This window comes from Theropithecus gelada, chromosome 11 (genome assembly GCF_003255815.1).
Source record: "Theropithecus gelada isolate Dixy chromosome 11, Tgel_1.0, whole genome shotgun sequence".
In the NCBI taxonomy this organism is placed as follows: domain Eukaryota; kingdom Metazoa; phylum Chordata; class Mammalia; order Primates; family Cercopithecidae; genus Theropithecus; species Theropithecus gelada.
The window spans coordinates 39,732,732-39,750,743 of NC_037679.1; the positions used below are offsets into that span (position 1 = coordinate 39,732,732).

The 18,012-nt window shown below is 33.0% G+C and overlaps 1 protein-coding gene across 2 annotated transcripts in view; it reads left to right on the forward strand.

Moving 5' to 3' along the window:
• PTPRQ (protein tyrosine phosphatase, receptor type Q) overlaps positions 1 to 18,012 on the forward strand; it is a 251,518-nt gene that overhangs the window by 221,743 nt on the left and 11,763 nt on the right. Inside the window, exons 36-39 of one of the 2 annotated variants that reach the window (XM_025403264.1) lie at positions 1,715 to 1,741; positions 2,405 to 2,486; positions 5,569 to 5,659; positions 7,873 to 7,949. In XM_025403264.1, the coding sequence (XP_025259049.1) occupies positions 1,715 to 1,741; positions 2,405 to 2,486; positions 5,569 to 5,659; positions 7,873 to 7,949 (277 nt within the window). The remainder of the gene's footprint in view (positions 1 to 1,714; positions 1,742 to 2,404; positions 2,487 to 5,568; positions 5,660 to 7,872; positions 7,950 to 18,012) is intronic. The other variant, XM_025403263.1, reaches the window with a different exon arrangement.

An 18,012-nucleotide genomic window follows, 5' to 3' on the forward strand; every position in this document is an offset into this window, starting at 1 on the left:
CCTTATATAGGTGGACCACTAGCCTGTCACTAAATCAGATACAGTGTGCTTAAATTTTACCAATCACAATGGAATAATATTTGCTGTTATTGTGAAAGTTATCTCCACAAAGCTCAAGAGTTTCTATGTCCATGTGGTAGCAGGGAAATAGACCTTGGTAATCAAAGCATCTCAGTCATATATATCTTAAGTTCAGTTGATCAGAATTTGCCCAACACAACCCTGTATTCTTTCCTATTTCTGAAGAACAAGGTAGCATAGAAGCATTGGATAAGTTATCTTAAGGAAGCTAGGTAGTATGTGTGGATGTAGCCTGTAGTTTATCTTTCTTTCTTGCTGGTCTTTGCTGAGGGGTAATTATTTTCCACAAAGATTGATTGTTGCTTCAGTCCCCACTGCATCTGTTACTGTGTCAGAGACATTTCCAGGGCCTCCAATCTTCAGACATTCCACTTTCCCTTCCCCAAATCAAAGATTCTTCTCATTTGGTAGCCCTTTCAGCCAGCTCCATATCCATGTAAAGTCAGGAATTCTTTCTTGCTTTCTTTAAATCACTCTAGGGTATTGTGGGGCACTCTTAAGCTTATCCACCAAGACTCTTTGCTTAGTTACTGCTACTCTGTCACTTAGATGCCCTGTTTGGTAATGGAATAGTCTACCACTTTATGTTTACTCTGAGAAGCTGGAAGATACAATATCTCTTTCTGTTTGGGGGCACCCATCATTAACTGAGAATTCTAACATTCCACTTTGTAATACCTGCTCCAGCACCCACATATTTTTCAACAATTCCTGTATTGTAATGAAATATACTTCCTTTTTACTCATGTTTTCTTCATTGAACACACTTCTTTTTGACCATTTTCATATTTATGATGCTATGTTTTTCAAACCAATTTTTTTCTTTTATTCATCCTTTACTTAAAAAAAATACCTTCTTACAAATATTTTTCAATTAAAGAATATAGTAAAATCCCTAATATTATTCTAAATTTAAAACTTTGAAATATTCATATGTTCCTTAGTTCATTTCATTATATTTTGTGCCTTTTGTGTTTTTTGCAGTGCTAATTTGTTGTGCATGACATAAGTGTTATTAATGATACACCCCTCTCTAAGTTTGTGTGTGTATAGCCTACTTAGCCGTTAAAATTATTTCTCTTTTTACAGAGTTTAAATAATTTGGCCAATGATCTGTCACAAAAGATAGGTCTAAAATAATGGAAATAATTATAATTTGTTGTTGCTGTGTATTTATCCAAACTCACTCATGAAACAGTACTTAGCCAATGTGATGTCATGTTTTATGGATTCATTCTGTCGGGTTCAGCACTTTCTATATATAAAGGAAATATTTTTAAAATCCACATTAACTCTTTTAGACCACTAAATACCATGCAATATTTTAAAAAATGATCTATTTTTAATGTAGTATCCTAAATGCCTAACATTTTCAGCCATTTATAATGACATTTATAATAACAATAACAACTTTTTAGCTTGAGAAAGAAGGTAAATTATTTGACATGTTTGAGTCCAAATGATATAATTTCAAAAAAGAAATAAAATTTAAAATAATGATCACATATTAGTTAAAAGGATAGCACATTTTATATTATTGATTTATTATAATTTTCTGACTTTAATCTACACTTCTTTCAGAATTAGCTGTCCACTCTGACTCACAGTGCATTTAACACAATCTCTATTGCAGGTTACTTAGTTATAGAAAATCCATCAAGTAAGTTTGTTAAATATTTTTTTCTTCTTTTTGAATATCAAAGTTGGATGCACTGACTCAGTAGAACCTTACTGTGTGATTCACTTTTTGTATGTTTGTTGGAAAAACCTCCAAGCTGGATATAAATCATAAAAGCATGACTAATTGCATGGTAACTGGAGAAATGCTTTCTCTCTCTCTGGGGTGAAGCCTGCATGTCTGTATTTTAGCTTGGGAAGTAATACGGGGATATTAAAACTCCTTGGGGTTTGAAAACCATGTCATTATGAGAATGAGGTCACTGCAATATTTTATATCTTCTAAAACCTTACAGTGTATAAAATGTTTTCTGTCTGACAAAGAGGTATTATGTGCTTTAGGATTCAATGATAACTTTATGCTCTTACATTTACTTGAAAAACGTTCTTCATTAAAATGCTAAATCCTTTATTGAATGTCACTAAAAAATTGAAGGAATTTTGTACCATGAATACAAAGAAAGTGAGCTTAAAGAGGAAAAGTTAATTTTATAAATATAACAGAGTGACTTTAAAAAGCTGTGTTGTTTGTGGTTTTGGGGATGTCCATTGTTCTTTCACTTGTTAACAGTGAAGCCAGTGCCAATGCTAACGTGAACAAATATAATCTAACATGACCCTATTCTATACCCTTCTTTACTTGGAGGCCAATAAGCAAGAAATCCTTCCTGCAACATGTTGAAGAGCTTTGCACAAACAACAACCTAAAGTTTCAAGAAGAATTTTTGGTATGTTACTAGCAGTTGTCACAACATTGCAAGACCTCCAGTCGTTTCATGTGTCACATTTCATGTCCATTTTAAGCATGCAAGGCCATGAAGGACTCTGGCCTTGATAATCAATACCCAATTACCAGGCTGATTGTTTTGATAGTAATGTTACACTGGGCAGCCTCTGGTGCAACCTGATCAGAATTATTCACCTACTGTGTCAGGAAAAGGTGCTCTTCTTCAGACCTCCCCTGTATTGGCAGCATGACCTTGTCTCTTCTCTGCCCTTTCATCCAGATGTAGATGCAAATATAGAATGATACATTCATTAGGTTTTGTGTGTGTGTTCAAGGTTTAGGTCATACTATACATGTAGTTTTATATTTAAGTAATTATTTTACATTTAGACACTAAATTATTTCATTTTACGTTTACCTACTTGGATTACATTAGTGATATAGATGAATGTGAGACCAGAACTTGATGCTTCTAGAAATTATAAGAAAATTATTTCTAGAACTGCCTAAAAATTTTTTCAAAACCATATAAACAATGTCCATGTTTTACAGGGGTCTTTTTAAAGTTACTATGGAATAAGTGCTGTATCATATAATGAAAATGTTTAAAATTAAGACTTTGTCACTTTAAATCTACTTGAAATTTGGGAATAGTTTTATTGTTTTTAACATTTTGTATATCTATAAAATTGAAATTATTTAAAAACATAAGGTAGATATCAAATCTGCAAGCTACTTTAAGACTTATAAGCATCTTTTCTAACTTAGGTGATTATTTTGTTATTAAGAAAGACAGATTTCTAAATGTCACCAAAAACATTACTTCTATTTTATTTTTTTCCATGAAATTCCCAGTGTGTGAACTTCTGAAACAAAGACTAAAACAATTGGATTAAATAATTCAGAATTATAATATTTCACTCTCTTGGGGAATAATAACAAAAATAAGAAAAGATTAATGGTATTTCCTGCAGCCTTTTGGTTATGCTTCTTAAGAAATATTGGTCTGGACTTAACAAAATCAATGGTGCCATAAAATTCTTCCTAGGCTTTAGACAGCAAGAATTCTCAATTTTTCAGGAGCAAAAGTGTAATTTCACTAGAATAAGGGCGAATATAATTACATTATGCATGACCGAGTAGATAAAAAGTTTTATTAGCAATAACATTTTCACGTATATTATATGAGAAAGTTTCTAGTTTAACTGTTTTGAAGACCATAGTTTTAAGAACTTTTTAAAAATTGTGTTTTGTCTAATGCTTTGTTAAGAATTTCTAAAGCAAATTATTAAATTATTATGTTTTAATAAATACATTTTGGTGCATATATTTGATAAACTTTTTAACTCTGGACATATTCACTGACATCTTAAATATTTATAAGTTCCTACTATGTGATAGGCATTGTATTTGGCACATTGATATATATTAAATCAGCACTTACCAGCTAAGTGACTTTGGGCAAATTGCTTAAACTCTCTGTGCCTCAATATCTTCATTTGTAAAATGATAATATCTACTTTATTAAATTATGAATATAAAATGATTGAATATAAGCAATACTAAGAACAGTAGCTGGCACAAGTATTAGCTATTATGATGATAAATTCTACCATAAAGAAGCTCATATTATGGTAAGAACTGCAGATGTGTAAAAATTACAAATTTACTGTATCATTATGGAGATATGTATAAAGATTGAGGATCAAATCTGTTTGTATATCAACCAGAAAAGATTTCATTAAAAAGGTGACTTTAAAGATGAACTTTAGGATGAGCAGAAGTCTAATGAGAAGGTAAAGGAAAAAAGGTGTTCCAGAGAGAGGAAAAGGATAGGAATGCAAAAACAGTCGAACTCATCTCGGGTACCAATGAAAAGAGATAGAGCTAAATAGGGAGAATTGTGGCCTTGTGCACCCTGGTAAGGATAAGACTGCCCAGTGTAACATTACCATCCAAACAATCAACCTGGTGTTTGAGCATTGCTTACCAAAGGCAGAGCTGCTTAAGTCTAGAAATGGAAACTTTTCTGTGAAATAATTATAAAATATAAGTGCTCTTTCAGTCCATTTAAACTCACCTTTTTTCTCCCTTCTTTATGTATTTCCAAAACGTTGACATGAGGAAGCTGTTCTAGGGCTCCTTACTGGGTTAAAAAGTTTTTGTAAGCCTTTGGTGCCAACACATCACAATTCAGATCTTACGCCATTCCTGTCCCTTAATACAAACCAATATGTAAACAACTGTCCAGATTTTAATTTTGGGAAAAAATAAGAAAGGGAAACTTATCTAATTAAAAGAAATAATTTATACTGATGTTGAAAAATTGTTAACACACATATGTTTAGTGCTTTTTATGGAATTTGATAAGTTGAGATTTCTAAAATGGAAAACTATAAATTTCATACATGTAAATTTTCAGGTCAACAAAATAATGAACATATTTTCTTACACCAGACTTTTTAATGATGCTTGCTTTGCCAAGAGCAAGGTAGGTAAATAATATCATAAATTTTCATCAAATGTCAATAATAGATCTTCTTGACCCTTCATCTACATCTGATAATTCTTAATCGCACCTTTGCATTCCATTATTGATTTAACAATGCTTACTAAGAGCAGAAATTGACCTCTGGCATCTTCTCAAACTGACCGATGTTGTACCAATTAATAGGCATGAAATCACACTGCCTGAGGAGAAAAAACAAAAAATAAATCATTGAAATCCCTCTTCCTACTAAGTAGACATTAAAATATTAAACAATGGTGTGTACCCGATGAAACCATTAGTAACATATGTAAAATGGTCACTAACATGGTTGCCACATCTTAAGGCTTCCCAATGTGCAAAGAAATTATCTCAGAAAGAGCAATAGCCCAACTGAGCAACTTTATTCAGGATATTTTTGGTGAAAGCCTAGGGAAACTCATTACTGTTAACTTGATCTCATTTCCACAGTTATGATAAGTGCTTTTAATTTACAAATTAAAAAAAAGTTTAGAACAAATAACTGTCTTTTAATAAGTGAAATTTCTTGTTTATCTCTGATAAATGTAAACTTTGCAATAACTTTATTTTACAGGAATTACCAAAATTTCTTCAGGATCTTTCTTCAACTGATGCTGATCTGCCTTGGAATAGAGCAAAAAACCGCTTCCCAAACATAAAACCATGTATGTGCATTTGTTGGTTTTGGTTTAGCTAGGAAGTATTTTTAAATGCCTACCATCTTAACTTTTTTTGTTGTTTCCTTATTTTATTTTATATTGACTGAATTATAATAATGTATTTTATTGGCAGTGACTATAAAATTATATTTCTTTTGCTTTGTTCATATTTAACTAAAGTTAGTATACATGGTTTTCCGTTTGTTCACACGAGTTCACTTATGCAGGTGCAAGAAACTGTAGACCTAATAGTTTCTTAGCTTTGTAATTTAACCCAAGTAATGAACCTGTTTAACATCTTCCGACAGACCTAGCATCAAATGCAAAGGCAATATTCTCACTTAGCTTTGTGCATTAGTTTCCCTTATGAGCATAGCAGTGTTTTCCTATGGAACATTAAAAAATGCATTGTAAAATATTCATTGAAGATCAGAGTAAATGTGCACTTACATGAATTCGTTTTACAAATGAGGCCGAATTGTGCTTCACCATGGTAAATACAGGTTCATTTTTCAATCAATAAGAAAAGAAACAGTGTTATTTTCTTCAAGAGGGTTATACAAAATCTGTGTTATAATGACACCTTATAGCTGAGGTAACCGAGGAGCAGAGAAGCTAAGCAATTTACCCAAGGCCATATAATGGGAGGCGGATCATCTGGAATTCAGACCCAATCCTGCTTACCCATTTTGCCTCCTTGAAAACAAACAGACAACCCATCAAAACAATTAAGCAGTGGATATTTCATGTCATTTCCATGTTTAGTTAAAATTATTACTGAATGTTTCAATTATAATATCAAGTTGGTAAACTTTCTCAGGAAAAATAATTTCTGACATTTTTCTTTGAAGAAAAGTAACGAGTACAGGGTATCTAATTTTACTAGCTCTTAAAATATTCTAAAAAGTAGTAATTAGAAATTTGAAAGAAAGAATAGGCAGATAAATTAATGGAAAAGAATGAATGGTCTAGAAATAGACCTAACTACCTAGAAAACAAAGTGGTGTTCCGAATTAGGGAGAAAAGATGAAATGTTAAAAAATTGATACTATTTGCTGTTCCAACGACAACAGATACACAATAAAAGATATATCTATACCTCATTCCTAAAAAAAAAAAAAAAAAAAAAAAAAAAAAAAGTCAGAATGGGTCAAAGATTGAAATGCTTAAAATGAGAAAAATCCATGAAATTTTCAGAAAAAGCATCATTTGTAAAAGTAATAATAATTTGTAATGACAAACAACTTTGACAAAGGGTACAAAATCCTGAAGTCATAGAGAAAAATAATAAGAAATTTGATTGAATAATAATATAAATTTTTGTATGGTAAAATTGATAGACAAAGTCAAGGACAAGTGACAAACTAAGAAGAAAATTTTAATTCATATGACAAAAGGCTCTATGTAGCCTTCTGTTTTAGCATACTTTTTTAAAATAAAAATGAGAAAATGTGAAAGGCAGTTAATAGAAAAGGCATGAAAATGGTTAATAAACATAAGCAAAGAAATTCAGTTTCACTTGTATTTAAGGAAATCAAAATAAATATTATGAGACATCAATTTGTATTTGTCAAAAGAACATAAGATGTTTAATAATACCTCGTGATAGTTAAAGAGGAAACAAAATTTTTCAAACACTTTGGTTCAGAGTATGATTTGTTAGAGAACAATTTAGAAATGTTTTTCAAAATTTGGAATGCATATATATAATCTAAAAATTTTACTGCTGGTAATATATTCTACAAGTTTACTCCCTACATATACACAAAAATTTCAGTTATGTCTATTCAGCATTTTATAATTGTGGATCATTTAAATAATAATAAAAGGTTAAATAACTATGTTATATTCAAACAGTGAAATGCTGTATAACTTTTTAAAATAATGAACTACATATCTTTGTTTATGCTGATATGGAAAGACACAGGTAAGTTAAAAAAATGATTTGCAGAACAGATTGTATATCCATTTGTAGCTAAAGAAAATTAGAATACAAAGAATATGTATAGAAAATTCTAGAAATATATACAAGGACATATTAATAGTCATTGTCTCTGGGTGGTAGAAGTATGGGAGAATAAATAACTTTTTAAAATTTGCCACCATCTGTGAAATTGGAATGTTATATTATGAACTCCTTTGTGTTACTTTTATAATAAAAAAAAAGTAGTAACAATTTAAAAAGCCAATTAGCATTTATTCCTTATATTTTCTTCTAGATAATAACAACAGAGTAAAGCTGATAGCTGACGCTAGTGTTCCAGGTTCGGATTATATTAATGCCAGCTATATTTCTGTAAGTTACTATTTCTATATGTTTTATAATTGTATAAAACATAATTACTGACATTGTGTTATCTTTCCAATAGATGGGGATATGGATATGCCTAATAGAGATACTAAATTATCAAAAATTATTTCACCAGTACATGGCAGATGTTCAACTTCAGGCTACACATCCCTGGTCTTTCCACTAATTCATATGCTTTGTTAATGTATTCTCCATATACAATGAAGTTTGCCAATCTCTGCGAATTAAAAATTATTAAATGGACAGTTATGTCTATATAATATGAAAATCTGTTCTGCAGCTCTTCCCTTCTAGATCTACAGTCCTTCAAGCGGGTGACAATGCCATCACCATCATAGGTACATTGAAACCTTATATGCACTCAAGACCTCCACTTGGTTTGCACATTCATGGAATCTTAAAGAAGGAAATGCCCTTAATTTGACCATTCACCTTGGAACTCTAAAAAATTCCCGTCAGTCTCTCCTGGCATTGATTCATCCACTTCTTTCTAAGGCAGATGATTCTATCTCTGAACAACTCTGTTTTACAGTTGTTGGGTTTTTTTTAACCAAGTTATGTACCTTTACATTCTTACCCACTGACTTAAATTCTAATGCATAGCAAGCTTAACCATCTTCATTATGGTGAATCTACAAATACATGAAGATTTCCTCTGCTGCCCACACTCTCCATAGGCTTTTTCTTATCCATAGGTCTTCTCACCCAGGCCCGCTATTTCCTTCAGCTCTATTAGGGCTATTGTTACATGACGTTCCACCCTTTCTCCAACATTAAACATACTTGTGCTATGTCCCATTCCCTCCAAGCCTTTGTCAAGGAGGGAAAAAACGAATCAGTACTAAATCTGATTTTGATTGATAATTAATCTAAAATTACAATCATATATTGGGTCCTATTTTCAAAGGAGTGAATAATGGGAGAATTTAAGACTTTAAGACTTTTTAACCAGAGAAGTGAAGGAAAGTTTGGAGGAGCTAAGGTATTCTTTAAATTTCATTCTATTTTTTATGTTAGAACTTTAAATCTGTATTTAAAGAATGACATAAATTTACTATTATGGTAACATTTTATTCATGTATCAAATGATTGATTCCCTTAAAAATGTAATTCAAAATATAAACATTTTGGTGAAATCTTATGCTTACAATTTCCATTGTAATCTAAACTCTACAGCATGTTAAAGTTTAATTGGATTTACAAAATGATGCATATATGCGTTTAGATATTTAAATGTAATCACGACTCTAATAATCAAATGCCATCAAGCAGGGCAAGGACAACTGGTTGTATCAGTGACCCATAGCTATGTATCATTTTTTATTCACCAACAAGTAGATACAAATCAACAGCTCATATTGCCTAATGTTCCATAAGGGATGCCAGTACAGGATGTGAATATGATTAAGAATGAAACCAGACAATTTTAGTAGGTGTAGCTGAACCACACAGATTATGTAAGCAAAGTAATTTTCACAAATCCCCAGTGTCCCCTTTAAATATGATAGGTTGTCAGCATACAGCTATGAGCAAATGATAACGTGATATTAGCAATAAACTAGGAAGGCTGAAGATATATATTCTGCTGTAATCAAGTGATGTTGTAATATAATAAATCTTACAACAAAGTCACTATGACCCAATGTAATGATATGCATAATCATTGCTGAGCTGCATGGTAAGCAGGCTCATATGGAAGGCACTTTACAAAAAGGCAGATTTCCATACTGGGGCTGGAAGTGTATTGTAGCACTCAGAGAAATCTCCTTTGCTTGGGATTCCAAGAACAAATGGGAATAGATGTAGCGATGATAGTGTAGTGGCCCTCACTTTCCACCTACATATTCACACAGTCTTCACCTCAGAAACGATGTCTGGTATCTCAATTTCCCCCTACTCCCAAAATTTATTCAACAGCACTTCCAGTTGAAAGTTCATGAACACTTTTCCCAGGAGCAAAAGACAGAGGCCATCTATGAATGGGTTCTCAGTTTCAATTTCTTTGGAAGCTATGGTAAAGGGAAGAGAACTACAGAGGGAGGTAGGAAAGAAAGCAAAATAACTAGTGTTCAGATAGAAACAGGAAAAACTGAAGTCTGGGGAAGAGACAGAGGAGGACCAGCATATGGTCTGAGGGATGTGTGTTAAGACTGGGACACTCTAGCCCAGGGTTTATAACTAGGTTAACATGCCAGTGTGTGTTTTCTTCTGCCCTTGGCCATTCTTGAGAATGGTGCTCCCAGAGTTAGGACTTGGAAAGGCTGGAAGATTTTGATGAAGGATAGACTGTGAAAGAGGTAGAAAGAAGTGATACTGCAGCACCATAATCTGCCACCAACTGTACAAATGAGTTTAGAAATGTTTTCAAGAGGGTCAAAAGTGAAAATACTATGATTTTAGGTATAAGAGGGAGGCTTATAATTAATTTTGAGGAAGGCTCCTCAAAATTATCTCTCCTGTCAACTTGAGATGCCTGCAATTACTTTAACTTAATTACAACTTTTAACACAACTAGAGATTAAAGGCTATCATGCAAATGATTGCAGTAACATTAGAAACATCAGATTTGTTCCTATGTTGATAGAGTATTTTAATCCTGAAGGATATTGTGTCCCTGAAAAACTGAAATGTGTATACATAAATATATTTGTATATACAGTTATATTTTATATGTATATATTTGTATATGTTTATAACATATAAACATATATACGTTTTATATGTATGTGTCTAGATATGTATATGCATGTATATAAATTCTCCCACTATTCACTCCTTTAGCAATAGGACCCAATATATTATAATTTTGGAATAATTATCAAACAATATAGAATATGGTGATATATTTGTATATGCCCATACATATACATTTGTATATAAACATATACATATATGTGTGTATGTGTACACATAGCTGTACACATACACACATATACATATAGGCATATACAAATATATCACCATCAATGCCCAACACATTTTCTTTAGCATAATAAAGTAATTGAGGGTGTTTGCTGGAGTAAATATTAACTGCACATTTTACATTTTTTTCCCCCAGAGCTTATATGGGTAAATAAAGAAAACCTGTTCAAGAACATTGATAAGCACTAAGATGTCATTATCTCCTGTATAATATGGATAAACTTTAACCTAAAAAATCTACATTTACACTTCAAAATTTTCAAAGCAATTTCACATTCCTTATTTTACAAATAGTCTTCAAAATGACTCTCTGAGGTGTGCAAGAAAATAATTATTATCTCTAATTTATAATTAGGAAACTGAAGATTAGCTAATTTAAGCAGTCTGCTCTACAGGGTACACTATTAGAAAGGACTAAAGTCAAAACGAGTGTTCTAGTCTCTAGGCCAATACGTTGTTTTCATTATTCATACTTAACTGCCTTCTTCTATACAAATTTAATGAAATACCTTATCTTCACTAAACTTAATGTTAGAATTATTGAGAAAGTATGCAGATCATCATTTAGGTTTGCACCATCCAACATTCACAATAGTTAAATCTCAAAGGAAGAAAAAAAGGATTGGTTTGACCTTCTCCATCTCATATGCTATTCTAAAACTAATTATATCTGCATATACAAATTCACTGGCTATAATTGAATAACTGCTGTATGAGATTAGAATAAAGCATAAAAATACTGATTTGGAAGCAGCATTTAAATTACTTTCTTAGCATGTAGTTCTCCAATACCTGAGATGTGGTAGGCACTTAATAATTGTTGAGTTTATAAAAAGGAGGATTATATTTAGGTGGGTAAATACATATGCTTCAGAGTTCAAATGGACCTGAGTTCAAATTCCTCCTCTGCATTTTTGTAGCTAAATGACCTGAAATTTTCTGAGTGAAGTTTCTACACTGATAAAGCAGGAATAATAGTCAACCCTCCTTTATTCATTGCTACTAAATCATATTTCAATTATTCACTGAATCACATATTGGAAGCACTTAAAAATGCATGTTATTTTTATTGTTGTTGATGTTTCGTGGTAGTAGATTCTACATTTTCCTGGCTGATAATCCAGAGGAAAATCTCTGTGCTAATTTAAGGACTGCAATGAAAATTACCATCCATGGGTAAAGGTCATAATGAAAGTTGACATGTGGAATGAAATTTACACTTTGTTCCATGTATCACAGTGCTTTAAAAACCGGCAAACTCTATATTCCAATTAAAGGCCAAAGGCCAGGCAAGAAGTTTCCTCTCAGAAAAGTCAAAAGTTTGCACACACATATTCAAAGGTAGAAGCAAAAATAGTAAACAGAATTGACATACTTTCTTCATTTTCATAAGATACAATGGAAATATCTCCAAAACACCTTTGGGTAAACATTTTACCTGGTGCTTTACCATTTTCTGAAATAAATTGGCCTTTACAGGAAGAAAACTTAAATGTGTCTTAGCTTCTTTACATGAAAATCAAGGGGGAAATGTGACCATATAAAGATATACTTAAATAACAGATAATACATAGACATATGTATTAAAAAGAAATATAAAATAATATTACAAATCCTGGAAAACTGAGATCATATAATGTTAATTTTATAAACAAGTGGTAACAAGATTGTATAGGAATAATCCCAATTATTTATATATGGGTATATATATAATATTATACAGTATAATATTTAGTATATAATATGTGATATATTATTTATATTACTCTGTGTGGAACCTACTCCTCCCTTACAGGTACTGGCTCTCTGGCCTTGCTCACTAGTGGGTCTGCATTCCCTCCCATATGTACTCAGCACAGAGAAGGGTCAAGTTGCCTCAGTCCTCAGTGCCACCTCCATATCATTCTCTATCCCTCTGCCCTAAAATTACCAGCTTGAATTCATGCTGTCAAGCATAGGACACACTATTGCTCTTTTTGGAAGTTAATTACCATCCCCTAAGTCACTGTCTCTCATTTCTTGAAGATTTCACTCCAGTACCACTGCTCTTCTCTCATCACTACTTCTGTCATAATTATTGATGGTGTCAAAATTCATATAAAAGATTGACCCATAGCCCTGCCCATCACTTTCTGGATCTCTTCTCTTGCAGTGACTTGCCTTCCACGTGACCTCATCACTTTCTGCCATGTTCACAACCTAGACCTTTTCACCACCAAGAATTGTAGCCTCTCCACAATCTTGATTGTAGTTATCTCACTATCTGTCCAAATCATTCTTTCCAGATCACTGGACTCTGACAATTCTTCAACCCTGCTCTGACCTACAGCCCTTTGATTCTATCAAATTTTCCATTTTTCCTAACCCAATCAAGACTTCATTTTTTTTCTTGCTCATCTTTAATTGCATGCCTATTCGTTTCCTTTCCTGTATTGTATATATCCTCAACTCTCAAATTTATCTCTTATAGTCTCAATCTTTTGATAAATCCCCAAACTTTGTTAAATAAAACCCTCCATGGATTCTTCTCTGTGTTACTGGATGTGTATTGCAGAAAAATTCATGATCACGCCAAAATAGCGCACTTTAAACTCATGGCCACTAACCTCAAAAACACAGCCTCCTAATCTATTCAATCTCTCTTTCTTCTGGGAGATTCTTTCTCCTTCTTCTTTCTCCTCTGGCCTCTAACACTATGTTCCTCACTTTCACCTACATCTGATGGCCTTGTTTATATTTCAATGATAAAACAAAAGCAATTAAAAGAGAACATCCACAAGGTCCTCTACCTGTCTGCATCTGTGTCCATATACTCAGTCTTTCTCCTGTGGCTGTATATGAACTGTCCTAGCCCCTGATAACAGCCAACCCTTTCACTTGGACACTACATGATCTCTCCCTTTGCCTCTCAAGAACATGGGTGGAGGAATTTTCTCTTCTGCATCATCAATTTTTCTCTTTTAGCAGCTAAACAAATCTATTGTAATTTCTTACATCATAAAAATATCTTGATATTACAGGTCTTTCTCTACTTCTCTATTGTTCTGTGTTTTATTTACATTATAACCCCTTGAAGAATTGTCAACACTTACTATCTTCGATTCCCTTCTCTTATCTCTTCAGCACCCTCAAATAAGACTTGGATACTAAGCAAGCACAACACCGAACCAGCTATTTTCAAGGTCACCAATTAACTACTCAGAAAACTAGCTTCAAGTCTCAGTCCGCAATTTATTTGACCTTTCAGCAGCTCTGACTCTTTCATCTTAGTCTCATCGGTTCTATCTCATCTTCTAGACCTGCAAACGAAATAATTTAGAGCTCAATACTTGAATTCACTATCTCCTTCCAAACTCATTTTCTTGGTGATTGTAAGAGTCAGGGTTCTCTAGAGGGACAGAACTAATAGGATAGATATATATATGAAGGGTCATTTATTAAGGAATGTGGACTCAACAATCACAAGGTGAAGTCCCAAAATAGGTCGTCTGCAAGCTGAGGAGCAAGGAAACCATTCCAAGTTCCAAAATCTCAAAAGTAGGGAAGCTGATAGTGCAGCCTTCAGTCTGTGGCCAGAGGGCCATGGCAAATTACTGGTGCAAGTCCCAGAGTCCAAAAGCTGAAGTACATGGAGTCTGATGTTCTAGGGCAGGAAGCACCCAGCATTTCCCAGTCCACTGACTCAAATGTTAATCTCCCTTGGCAATACACTCACAGACACACCCAGACACAGTACTTTGTGTTCTTCAATCAAGTTGATACTCAGTATTAACCATCACAGTGATGTCATCCAATTTTCACGAATTTAAGTAAGAGGTATGAGCTGACTACTTTCAAATTTATGTCTCTAATCTGGACTTTTCCTGAATTCTAAAGTCATATATCTAATTGCCTTCGTGGCATTCCTACTTGAATATCTAATAGTGATTTCAAACGTACTATGTCCAATGTGAGTTTTTTATATTCCCTGTAAATCTGTTCATACTAAAACCTCAAAAGCACAGGCAGTGAAAGCAAAAATAGAAAAATGGGATTATATCAAACTAAAAATCATATGCGCAGCAAAGGAAACAATCAACAGAATGAAAAGACAATCTGCAAAATGGGAGAAAATATTTACAAACTATTCATCAACAAGTGATTCATATCCAAAATATACCAGAAACTCAACTCAATAGCAGAAAAAAAATCCAATTTAAAAATGGCAAATGAGCTGAATGAACATCTCTCAAAAGAAGACATACAAATGACCAACAGGCACAGGAAAGAATGCTCAACATCACTAATGATCAAGGAAATACAAATCAAAACTGCAATGAAATCCCATCTCTCCCCATTTAGAATGGTTATTATCAAAAAGTCAAAAAATAACAAATGCCAGCAAGAATGCAGAGAAAGTGGAATTACCATATACTATTATGCACTATTTAGTTTTCCTCCGAAAACTAAAATACAACCATCATTATGACCCAGCAATGCCACTACTGGGTATATATCCAAAGGAAAGAAAATCAGTATGTCAAAGAGATATCTATGCTTATGCAATAACTGCTGCAGCACTATTCACAATAGCAAAGATAAAGTATCAACCTAAGTATTCATCAACAGATGAACGAATAAAGAAAATATGCTATATAGACACAATGAAATACTATTCAGCCATGTAAAAGAATGAAATCCTGTCATTTGTGGCAACATGGATGAACTTGGAGAACATTACAATAATTCAAATAAGCCAGGAACAGAAAAATAAATACCACATGTTCCCACTTATGCAGAGGCTGAAAAAATTGATCTCGTGAAAGTAGAGAGTAGAATAGTGGTTAAAAGCTGGGAAGGGGAAGAGGCGAGAATAAGAGATTGGTTAATGAATACAAAATTACAGCTAGATAGGAGAAATAAATTCTAGTGTCTATAGCTCTGTAGTGTGACTATAATAAACCACAATTTATGGTATATTTTCAAATAGCTACAAGAGCAGATTTTGGATGTTCCCAACACAAAGAAATGATAAATGTTTAAGGAGATGGATATGCTTGTTACCCTGACTTGACTATTACACATTGCATACATGTATCAAAATTGTCACACTGTATTTCATAAAAATGTACAATTATTATATGTCAAAATAATAGGAAAATATGATTAAAAACTCCTCATCCTGGAGTCTTCCCCATCTTCCTTTGGAGTCATTATTTTCTGTTTCTCTCATACCTCATATTAAATCTATTAGCAAATTCGCTTGGTTTTGCCTTCAGAATGTATCCATATCTGATCACTTCTCACTATCTCCATTGATATCACCCATGCTACCATATTTCTTGGCTGAATTGTTACAAGAACCCTCTAACTATTCTCTCTCCTTTCACCTTTTAAACTCCCAAAGGTTGGTCTATGGAAGCCCACGTGAAACTGTTAAACCATACACTATGTTCAAAACCTTTCAGTGACTTTCTGTATCATTCAGAGTAAAAACCAAAGTCTTATAATGACCTTTTAGGACCTAAAGCACCACTTATCCTCCCTGCTTTTTCTGGTCATTATCTGTTACTCCTCCCCCTCATTTACTCTACACCAGGCACCTGCTGTTCTTAGAACATTCCTGACACCCCTCTCCTTTAAGGTGGTTGGACTTGATTTTCCTTCTACCCACAATTGATTTCCCCCAAATACTGCAAGCCTCACTTCCTTCCTTCTTCAAAACTTTCTTCATATATCACCAGTGATATGTGAAGTTTGGAGATGAGCTTGGAGAACATTATGATAAGTGAAATAAGCCAGGAACAGAAAAATAAATATCGCATGTTCTCATGAGGTATTTATTTTTTCTGAATAATCTATTTCTGAACAACTATTTTCTGAAAAGCCTATTTTCTGAAAACTTTCTCTCATAGCCCTTACCACTTTTATAAATTCTATGTAATTTGCATATTTAATATACATTAATAGACAGTGTCTATTTTTCCTAGTGATAAAATAAATGAGGGTAGGAATTTCAGTGTCTTTGGTCAGTGATGAAACCCCAGCTCCTAAAATAGTGTCTGGAACGTAATAGTCACTCACAAATATTGATTGAGTGGAGAATGTGCATATTTAAAAAGTCTGTAAAGAAATCAACCAAAATGTTAATGGTCCTTCACTCTGGATAGTGGGATTATAGGTGAATTCTACTTTCTATTATATATTTTTCTAAATTTTCAAAATATTCCAAATTCAACATATATTATTTTTAATAAGAAAAGATCCCTTACACATGAACTACATATTTAGGTCTTTCGGCTGAGACTGGAAAGATAGAAATGCTGTAGTATACTGTGTATTTAAGAGACTCAAGATTTTCCACAAGCAAATGTGCCTGATTTGCACTGCAATTTGGGAAAATCACCTAAAGTGCCTCCTCATTATTCTTTAAAGTAAAATAAACTTGCTGGATTACATTCTAGAGTCCCTGGAAAATTTAAGTATGTTATTTTTTGTGTATTACTATTCTCTGACTACTGAGACAATTTCAACCTAAAAAAGTGAATTTTACCTTTTATTCCCCATTCCTCGAAGCATCTTCCTGTTTGAAATAGATGTCATTCCATTACTACTTTTTCACTTACACATTACCTTTCTTGAAAAGAAATCCACAGATACTGTTCACAATTATATAAACTCAAGTGTCATGCTTTTATGTTCCAGGTAAATAGACCAAGTTTCAAAGCAACTTGATAAATATCCACAAGGATGTCATAATAGATTTAAGACAGATCTCATGTCCTATGAGTTTACTATATTAGTGAAATGAACCTTCATATTACCATGTATTTCTTGGGTCAGAATTCCAGACAGTAAATGCCACTAGACTAATGACTAATGCCACAGTTTAAGTAGATAAGTAATTTCTTAGAGGAAGAGTATACATATATCTGCACAACCAATAAATATATGGCAATAATATCATGGAGTGGGTTTAGAGAGCTGATTCTGGGCTTAACCTGCCTTCGCAGTGTTGAGATCTTGGCAAGTTACTTCACCTTTCTAAGCCTCAATATCTTCATCTATAAAATGCGCATAATATTAGTACTAATTCACAATGTTTTTATAAGAATATTGAATATAAGATGCTTGGCAAACTGCCTGC